General features: G+C 44.4%; 1 protein-coding gene across 2 annotated transcripts in view; it reads right to left on the reverse strand.

The window, feature by feature from the left end:
* The window catches only part of Ppm1d (protein phosphatase, Mg2+/Mn2+ dependent 1D), a 45,845-nt gene extending 39,613 nt beyond the window's left edge, over positions 1-6,232 (reverse strand). For both annotated transcript variants that reach the window (XM_060387088.1, XM_021648382.2), the window contains exon 1: positions 5,583-6,232. In XM_060387088.1, coding sequence (XP_060243071.1) covers positions 5,583-6,033 — 451 coding nt within the window. In that variant the 5' untranslated portion in view covers positions 6,034-6,232. The remainder of the gene's footprint in view (positions 1-5,582) is intronic.
* Between the last annotated feature and the right edge of the window lie 4,539 nt (positions 6,233-10,771).

The following is a 10,771-nucleotide window of genomic DNA, read 5'->3' on the forward strand; positions in this document are numbered from 1 at the left end:
CATCATGCCATGGCACGGTAGGTTCTTGTCTAAATTCCTATTTGTGTCTGAGTATTTTTCTTAAAGTCTCTCCAATTTTTCTTCTAAGGCTTATATCTTATCAATCCACTTTTTACATTTTTCTTTTTCCTGTATCTCTAAAGCTTTTTTTTTTCCTTGAAAGAGTACAGAAAGTCATGGGGGCTATTAAAGATAAAATATGAAATACCAAAGTGATAATAATCATATTGGTATTGAGCCAATTTCAGTTAAGCCATTTAGCTTTTCATTTTCTTCTATTTTCAAGCTATCTAAAGTAGCACTGTACAAGGTCCTAGTGCCTTGTATTATTGTATTTCCTTAACTCTCTCTTTGAGGACTTCCCCGGTGACTCACCAAATCTGATGGCCACCCATTGGAAAGCCAAATGTTTTAAACAAAATCTCAAACATGCGATTTTACTTAAAAAGACTCAGCCAGCTGGTAGGGTAAAGCCTGCTAACTCAGAGAGGCAGAAAAAGCAACCAGCTAACCTTCCTGCTCAACTGAAGTCCCAAAAGGAGGAATGCTCCTTCCCCAACCCATCTCAAAAACCCCTCAAACTGAATGCTCCTCCCTTCTACTTCCTGTGTTGTCTCTTTATCTGTCCTCCTGACTTCCTCTTATTCTCTATGGCTTTTTTTTTCTATGTTCACTTCCTACCAACTGGTTGCTTGTTCCACCTCTTGACCTAAGGTTAACTTTATTTAATCCTGTTTACAATATTCAAGCATAAAGCTCTTGGATTAAAGGTGTGTGCTAGGGTTGAGCCACACCACAACTAGAAACAGGGTATTCCAGTAAACCACACAATCTCTGGGTTCACAGTGTGATCAAATATCTTGCAACAGAGCAAAATAATTTTTAATTGCTGTTTGGAAGATTAAGTTTGGGAACATGGATATCCAGCAGAGTAGCCTACAGTTTTCCAATAAAACCTTTTCTGGAGGCATCAATGAGAGCAGCCATCTTATTTCTTTTTTTATCCCTTGCTGAAATGTATCAATATTCAGAAGACAGAAACTCACTGTGCCATTATTTTCCAAACGAATGACACACCATGTCCAAACCCACACATGGGCATAAAACTGAAGAGAAGGATGGGGCTGGAAAACCAGTAGAAATTTACATAACATATGCAAGACCCCAAGTTTGATGAAGGGAACAAATGTTTTATTTTATTTTATTTTTTATAGAGGGAGCAGATGATCTCCAGGAGTCACTCCATACTGAGAGCTATAAACAAAACAGATCCTGGGAAGAGGAGTCATTCTTTCAATAATTGTTTTTATTTTTTTAGGTTATGGTATAATTACACCATCTCCCCTATTTCCCCTCCCTTCCTCCAAACCCTCCCATGTGCACACACACCCTCAAATTCATGGGGTAAGGATCTTAATGTAAGACTATAAATTTTCAAGTAGTAAGGTTTTAGATCACAACTCAACTAAACTTAATATGTAACCACTTGACATAGAATATTCAATGATCTGAAAACACTAATAACATAATCCTTTTCCTATGACATCTGTATATAAAAGTCCTTTTGTTTTAAATGCAGAAACAAATGAGAGCTGAAATGACTCTATTAAAAGAGGCATTAAAAGAGATTTCCAAAAATATAAAACAATGTCATTCTTTAATTATTCTTACTTTGAAAATAATATATCTTATGAATAATTAGTTTCTTTTTATTTTTAAAAATATTTTGAGGGGCACAGGAGGAGATGAGCGAAGAAAGGTGGGATTGGGAGGGGAAGAAGGAGGGGGCTACAGCTCGGATACAAAGTGAATAAACTGTAATTAACATAAAAAATAAAAATTTAATTAAAAATTAATTTTAAACAGATTTATTTTATTATTTCTAACTACATTTATGTGTGTAGATTGTGTGTAGTTATGTGTATGTGAGTGCTGATAGATGTGAAGGTCAGAGGTATTGGATTCTCCTGGATTTGTGAGCTGCCCAAACGTGGGTGCCGGGAATCCAACTCCCATCCTCTGCTATGTCTCCAAGCCTGATTATTATAACTTTATTGAGACATGTTCTCACTATGTGACCTGGCCTGGCACTCATCAGCTAGACTAGGCTGCCTCAAACTGACAAAGATCTACCTGTCTCTGTTCCTAAGTGCTGGAATTAAAGACATGCTTTATTACCCTTTTTCAGTAGAATTTGTATTAACATTGACAGATGTAGTCCACATAAACAACAGCTCTTGGGTCATTAATAATTTAACAGTGCAGGAGCCTGGGGTGACAAACACGTCAGTGGTAGAGCCAGTACATAATATGTGAGGCTTTGAGTTCAATCCCCAGCACACACACACAAACAACTGTCTAAAAGGCAGAATAGTCAAGAACTGCTATTAACCCAGTGAGCACAAACACAGAAACAAGAAACAGTTTTCAAGAGAAACTGTGGTGTCACCTAAGAAAACACTTAGAATCTATATGATCAATATATTTTTGTTTGTGGGCCAATAAGCCAAAAGGAAAAGAGAAAATTTTCATAATTATTTAATGTGTACAAGTTTTGGTTGCATGTAATTTGGGCATCACGTGTGTGCCTGGTGCCCAGGAAAATAAAAAGAGGGTGTTGAATCCCCTGGCGATGGAGTTAGACGGCTGGGAGCTGCCATGTGGGTGTTGGGAATTGAACCCAGGTCCTCTGCAAAAGTAACGAGCGCTTTTAACCACTGAGCTAGTATCTCTGTAGTTGGCCTAACCACTCCCCAAAGGGTGTGGTGTGGTGTGGTGTATGTGTGCGCGCATGTGCGTTTGTGTGTGTGTGTGTGTGTGTGTGTGTGTGTGCATTTGTTTTGTTTTGTTTTGTTTTTAGACAAGGTTTCATTGTGTTGCCCTGTCTGGCCTAGAACTTGGTGTAGACCAGGCTGGTCTTCAACTCAGAGATTCAAGAATCTTTGTCTCCCACCTGCTAGGATTAAAGACATAAGCCAAAATAATAATAATAATAATAATAATAATAATAAAATAAAGACATAAGCCACCATGCTAACTGAAAATGAAATGGTTTAATGTGCCCTGGCAAAAAGTGAATTGTTGAAGATGACAAAAACATGGCTAGTAAGTACAAGTGGAGAGGGAGGTTAAAGATGGGCTGGAAAAAATGCAAATTTTAATTGGTAGAAAATTAAGAGCTGAACAAATATTAAAAACTGAATTTATTTATTTATTTATTCATCTGTTTGTTTTCAAGGCAGGGTTTCTCTGTGTAATGGATTAAAGGCTTACAACACTGCCTGGCTAAAAACTGAAATTATTTTTAACTTGTATTTCCGATGTCAAGATTCTAATTGACTCAAAATACTTTTTAATATTCTTTTTAAAATTTAAGTTTTGATGATGGAGTTCATTTAAAGTTTCATTTGGTAAAAATAAAATTGTGATTCAAAAAGTATGTGTTTGTAGGGCTGGAGAAATGGCACACCGGTTAAGAGCATTTACTGTTCTTCCAGAGGACCCAAGTTCTTGAGTTCAGTTACCAGAAGCCATGTCCGGCAAGCAGCTTATAACCTTCTGTAACCTTAGCTCCCAGAAGATCTGATGTCTTGATTTTTTTTCAGGCATCTGCACTTACACACATATACCCCCGCACACACATAATTTAAAAATAGAAAATGTTTTTAAGTATGTGCATGAATAAAAATACATTCACAATGAACAGCATGGCCTCTGCTTTATTAATGGACATGCAGGGACCACAGAGGTAGACCTTTGTGCTTATGTGAGAGACCCTATGTTCAAGTCCGTACCAGCACAAAAATATTAAAATACAACAAGACCAAAGAATGAGCTGAAGCCTCTTTCTTTTCTTTCAGATTGTCTACTTCGTTGTCCTGCCGTAAACTGATCCTCCTTGGCGGGCCACCCAAGTGCTGGGAGCAACTGCATCAGCCACCACACTGCAATATGAAGTTTCGATCTTTTTTTTTTTTTTTTTTTTTTAAAAAGAGGGTTTCTCTACAAGCCCTGGCTGTCCTGAACCGCTATGAAGAGTAGACCAGGCTGGCCTGAAACCCAGAGAGACCCACCTACCCCTCCCTCTCAAGTACTAGAATTGAAAGCATGTACTTTCATGCCTGGCTAAAGTTCAAATATTAAAGGCTTTTGTGTCTTAAAATTAAAGCATATGGGAAATTCAGATGTCCCAAATGTACTGCAAAATAAACTGACTCTGTAATAGTTCTTTGTGTCTAATCTTCAACTTCTTTGTCTTGCCATCCACTTTTAATTCCTCTCAAACCAATAATATGTGTTTCTAGAATAAATTACAGCGCTTTCAGCTCTACTCTTCCCCACACAAAAACAAAATAAATCCACGATTGGGGCCCCAGGGATTGGCTGGGAACTGCCTCCAAAAAGCTTAGTGGCTGGTCTTTGCGTCAATCAAATACTTGGCAAAAAGCCCAACAGATGGAAAACAGACTTTGAAGCCAACTAGTCTACGCTCTATGACAATGCCTTTCTAAAAATACTGTGTATTTTACAAATCTGTAACAGCTTTCTCTATGACTCTGCCTCTTTAATAAAAATAGAGCGACTCTCTTAGGCCACTGTAAACAAAGGGTTTTTAGTGGCAGGAGCATTAATTCCTTTCTGTAACAAAGACGTGCACCATAAAGCCCCAGCAATAAATAAGCAACCACCACCGTGGGTCATTTATGTTATACACAGACGTACTGTCTGCCTTACAAACATTCAAAATGTAAATGAAACTACAAGTACAACGAACTTTTAGAAATTAAGGTACCTGTTACCAAAAGCTGCTTTGATGAGTAATTTACATGAGTGTTTTTCATTGTGAACTTTTCGGAAACTGTTTGAAAGCAATTAGCTAAGGTAAATACTATCATCTCACAGACACACACACACCAAGGAGTTAACAGATATCCCTAACATGGGACCAAATTAATGTTTAACACATTGTACACCTTTTTCAAAACCAATATAAAGGGGTGACCCTAAAACACTGTTACAAAAGAATTGCTTCCAAAAAGTAAGTTACATTTCAGCCCCTCTAAACTGGTTGGCTCCAACCGGGTTGAGCTGAAGAAGTGACACCACCGGTAGGAGGCAACCAAGAGGGAGAAGCGCATCAAGAACAAAATTATGACAGATGCTAAGGGAACTCTCCAGTTCTTGCCACCTCCGGCTTCGTTCAACTGGCCCACGTAGAGAGACGTTTCTTAAATTTATCTTTTGGTTAGAATCTGGCGCCGGCTTTCAAACACTTCTGAGGTTGCTGACACCAAAGTGAAAGAGCGAAGGGAGAAGGGACTGTCGCCCCTGGCCCTGGGAGGGTGCAGATGAACGCGAGGAGCCGTTGCTGGGAGACAAACCACCCTAGCTTTTCGAGGTGTGCCCAGAACTCCAACCCTGACAGTCTTCTCTCGGATCCCTTAGTGGACAGCGTCGCCTGGATTGAGCTCGCGGCACCCGGGGGGCCCACGCGGCTGTTGACGCTATAAAAAGCCCAGGGAAGGAAAGGGGGGGAGGAAAAGAAAAAAGAAGCGGTCGCCACACCAGCCGGGGGAACTTACCCAGCTTCTTCCACATGGCGAGGTGACAGGCGAGGAAGCCCTTGCGGATGGCAGCGCACACCTTGGCGGGCTCGGACGAGGTGAAGCCCTTCTGCTTCTTGATGAAACCCCACAAGTGCTCCCGGGCAAACTGTGCCGCCTCCCGCCCGCCGTGGCCGTCGCACACGGCGAAGAAGGCCACCGAGGAGCGGCGGCGACAGCAGCGGCCGGCGGGTGGCGAGGCCGCCGAGTCCGGGGCAGGGTCGCGGGCCAACGCCGGGCCTTTTCCCGACGGCCCGCCGCCGGTGAGGGCTGCTGTCGCCGGCTGCCCGGGCGCCCGCCACGGACCCGGCGCCGGCTTGTCCTCCGCGGCCGGCTCGGGCTCCACCACGATCTGAGTTACGTCCTCCATGTACTTCCTCCCGCCCTGGTCGGAGAAGACGCTCACTCCCAGCGAGTACAGCCCCGCCATGGCCGGCTGCCCGGGATCCTGCCGCCGTTCCCACGCAGCCCGCCGAATCCCGAGGCGGGAGACACGCTCGCCCGCTCGCCCCGGCCAACTATTGTTTATCTTCGACGCCGCCGCCGCCGCCGCCGAGAGCGAGGAGGAGGAGGAGGAGGAAAAGGAGGAGGAGGAGGAGGCGGTCCCCGAGGCGGGGGGGGAGGGGAGGGGGGCGCGCGATGTCGGGACTTGTCCGCGAGAGCTGGGCCGGTCGAGTCCCGGACGAGAGGAGCCGAGGCGCTGCGCCTGCGCACGGCGCTGGCTCCCCACCGCCCGCGCCCACACGAATCAGGCGTTCTCGCCCCCCCTCCGCTGACGTCACTCGGTTCCCTGGCGCGGACCAATCAGGAGTCGAGGGGAGCGAGCTCGCCCCCGCCCACCCGCTCAACCCCTCCCGCCTCCTTGCGGCCGCTGCTCCGGCTCTGCCCGCCGCCTGTGCGAGCCCGCGTCATGCTGGTTTGTTTTCCCCCCCTCCGTAGCCTGGGGCTTCTGTGCCCCCGGGGGTTTTCCACAGTGACTAAGCGGCTAACGCCTTAATCTGTCACCTTTTTTCCTCCCCTTAAATCCCTAGGGTGAGAGACTTCTGCCTCTTTGGTGCTCGCAGAGCGAGCTTTGCAGGCCTCCCAGGATTGTGAAAATCTGCAGAGAGGAAGGGCAGCCTTGACCTTCCACTCCTTCCAGCGAAAAGGCGCGAAAATGCCCTTCAAAAGTCGTTGGTCGTTGGTCAGGCGCTGGCCGGTGTAGCCGGGTGGGACCTGTCTGGCCGGGAGTTAGGGGAGGCTATCCGGTTGAGTTAAGAAAACTTGGAATTTTCCACCGCCAGTTGCGCGGTCCGGGTTTCTACTGTAAGGGTACGTCGGAGAGCTAGCGGCGAATTTAGCGGTTCTTTACAGCATTTTTTAAAAAGTATTTTTTTGGTCACCTTTCCTCTCTTCAGCCTTGTTAATACTTTTCCGGGCTAGTCTTGAAGACAACTATTACTGCAGTGTCTAAGTTATCCTTTAGGAAAAAAAAAAAAAAAAGCCTACGACAAACAAGAACGAGTCCAGTAGTGCACAGAGCAACAAAACCCTTGCATTTAGGCAGATTTCCTCGGACTTAAAATAGGTTCCCCGGGTGTTCGACTTAGTACTTTCTCACTGCTGTACTCTTTTGAAGGAATCAATTTAAAGTTCACTTGTTCCTTTATGATCTTTTCCGAACAGCCGTTGAGATTTCACATGGAATAGCAACAAAGGAGTGCTAGAAATTTAGACAGCAGCACAAGAAATGCAAACACAAAGAAAATCTTTACCCTGGCCTTCCTTGCAACACGGTGTTGCAAGGTACAATCCCTGTGCCTACCAAGACAATTATTTTTTTTAAGATTTGTTTTCACTTAAGATTTATTTCATTTTCATTGTATGGGTATCTTTACGTGAATGTGGAGGCCAGAGAAGGTACAGTTGGTGGTGAGCCACCTATGCAGGTGCTCTGAACCAAACTCCAGTCCTCTGCAAACAGCAGTACGAGCTCTGAACCACTGAGCCATCTCTCCACAACCCTGAAACAGCTCTTCCTCCTTCTCCCCCAGAACTGACTGTCCAGCTTCTTTATTAACCAAACAGATAATTGGGGAGCAAAGCATGTACAGCATCGATCAGTGCTCGTGAAAATGCCCTCATCCAGACTGCAACCAGATCTCAGGGCCCAGATTTCAGCACACAGCACCAGACCAACCCACAACACTTTGCTCTAACATTTTTTTGTTTGTTTTGTCAAGACAAAGTTTCTCTGTGTAGCCCTGGCTGTCCTGGACAGTCTTTGTAGACCACAGTGGCCTCGAACTCACGGAGATCTACCTGCCTCTGCCTCCTACGTGCCTGTTCCACCATGCCCATCGCCTTAGCATATTTTTATTTGTTTATTACAGTTGAGCCCGACCCTTAATTTGTTTAACAACTATTGGGACAATTTTTTAATTTTTTTTTTTTTGAGACAGGGTCTCACAATGTAGTCCTGGCGGGTTTCAAAATCCTCTTGTTGGAGGATGTTTTTATGTACTGTATTTGAATGCTCATTTCTGTGCCCAGATACAATCTGGACTTTGGCAATGTCCTTACTATGAACTATCTCCTGTCTTGGTACGTTATAAACACTGTTCTCTGTCACCTTCTGATTGGTCAAATAAAGAGCTGAACAGTCTATAGCTGGGCAGAAGAGTTAAGGTGGGACTTTGAAGCATAGGGAGAGGGTCTCAGGTGGGGACCAGAGGGAGAGAGTCACCCCTGGGACAGGGATGGAGGAGGAGCAGCCAGGGCAAGAGTAAAATGGCAGGAAATGGGCCAAGTAGCTGGGAAGTAGGCTAGGCCAGTATTGTCAGGGTAGGATAGCTAAGGATCTGCCATCTTAGTGCCATAAGCCAACACTAAGTTTATCAGGTCTCCATGTCATTATTCAGAGCAAGGGCAGGCTGAAAGTCCACACTGATAGTGTCTCTGTTTCCCAAGAGCTAGGAATAAAGGAATGTGACACACCTAACTAATACTTGAACAATTTTTTTTTTAAATCAGGGATAAAGAGCAATATGGCTCTGCCAGTAAAAGTGCTTGGTGACAAGCCTGACAACCTGAGATGGTCCCCAGAAGCCACATGGTAGAAGGGGAAGATAACATATGTTGTCCTCTGACACACATTCTCAGGACATGGCATTCTCAAGCCTACACACATACACAGGCACCTGTAATAAGTACCATAAAACCGTTGGCTCATCTCAAAGACCAAAAACAGGACAGTAGGCCCAGCAGTCGTAGCTCTTGGGAGGTAGAGGTAGGGCTACACAAAAAACTGCCTCAAAAAACCACCCCCTCCCCAGAAAAAGGACAGTATATATATATATATATATATATATATATATATATATATATACCAACATCTTTTATTGTTTCTGTTTTTAAAATATAATTACAATATTTTTTCCTCTCTCCTGGTTCAGTACATAGGCCCTTGTCACCAACTTGCTAAATTCAGCCCCTGGAACCCACTCACAAACTGGTGGGAGAGAACTGACTCCTGAAAATTTTCCCCTGACCTCCACTTCTATGCTGTGGCACCCACCATCCATACACACACAGTAGAGTCTAAAATGTAATTTCAAAAAATACACCAGGGTAAAATGCAATCAATGATAACACCTGAAAATACACTAGCTTAGAAGGCAACAAGGTAACAAAAATGCCTGTATGGATGGCTGCTGGGCACAGCAGCACCATACCTTCCATCCCAGCATTCAGAAGAGAGGCAGGTGAATCTCTGTGGGTTGGAAGCTAGTCAGTGTGGTCTATGTACTTGTAGGCCAGCCCCCCCCCCCCCCTCAGTGGTGAGACCTTGTTTCAAACAAAATTCATGGGTCTGAGAAAGAATCTCATCTTGTCTTAATAGGTAATCATTAAAAAAAAAAAAAAATAGGTAATCGTAACATCAAAAACAAAAGTGGGAATGCATAGTCCATATCTTATAACTGAATTTTAAAATCCTAAATGAGATACTACCTGTGACACTCCAGAAACTTCCATCCCACAGGCCCTGCCAGAGGGAACCTGTTATCCGCCCTTAGACTTTCCACTTTGGTTTGCCTACCTTTTCCCCAAAAGAATTCCAGAGGACAGTTCCATCACACCTTTCGATCCTCTTCCTCCCAATCTCCGCTCACAGCCTCTAGGTCATCCATCATCTTTATACTAACGCCCACCTCTGTGGCTTTCATTACACATCCCCTTCTTCCCCAGTCATCCTTAGTGTTTCAACTTTTTTTTGGAGGGGGGGGAGTAGGAGGGTTGTTTTTCTAGACAGGTCTCTGTGTAGCCTTGGCCATCCTGGATTTACTCTGTAGACCAGGCTGGCCTTGAACTCACAGAGATCCTCCTGCCTCTGTGTCCCCAAGGGCTGAAATTACAGGCGTGCACCACACAGTTTGTTTCAATGTCTACTACCAAGGATGATTTCCACTTTATCTCAGCCTCCTCTGGAAATGTTTAAATCAGCTTCCTCTTCCCGACACTTGTACATGAGGATGTTTTTTTTTTCCCCTTGACAATATTCTTACCTTTCTCCTGCACCTCTTATCTCCTCCAGACGCTCCACTTCCTCTGTAAATCACTGGAGCTGTGACTCTTTATTCCATTCCTGATTTACTCTCTGTCCCGGTTTGCGTCTCTGCTGCTGTGCTGAAACACTGCCTTTAACTAGCCTGTGGGGGAAATGGCCAGGCAGGAAATGAAGGCATGAACCCCAAGGGCTGAACAGAAGCAGAGACCTCCGAGTACTACTTACTGGCTTGTTCTACTACTTTTTTTTTCTATATTTTAATTTTACTATCCAACAATTTCTTGCTTTTTTTACTGAGTCATTTCCATTTGTATGCAAGCATGATTTCTGCCCAGTATGATGACTCAAGCCTGCAAACCTAACAGTTAAGAGACTGAGGCAAGAGAATTGCCACAAATTCAGGTCAAGTCTGGACTATCCACTGAGATAGGACAGCCTGGACAACAGAGTGAGGCCTGAGTCAAAAAGGTCAACAATTTCCCTCTGCAACAGGCTCTCACTTTGTAGCCCTGGCGGGCCTAGAGCTCTCTATATTCCAAACTGACTTCGTACTCACAGAGACCCACCTTCTGCCTCCAGACTGCTGGGATCAAAGGTTTGTTCCACCACACTGACTTATTTC

This window comes from Meriones unguiculatus, chromosome 7 (assembly GCF_030254825.1).
Source record: "Meriones unguiculatus strain TT.TT164.6M chromosome 7, Bangor_MerUng_6.1, whole genome shotgun sequence".
NCBI classification, from domain to species: Eukaryota; Metazoa; Chordata; class Mammalia; order Rodentia; family Muridae; genus Meriones; species Meriones unguiculatus.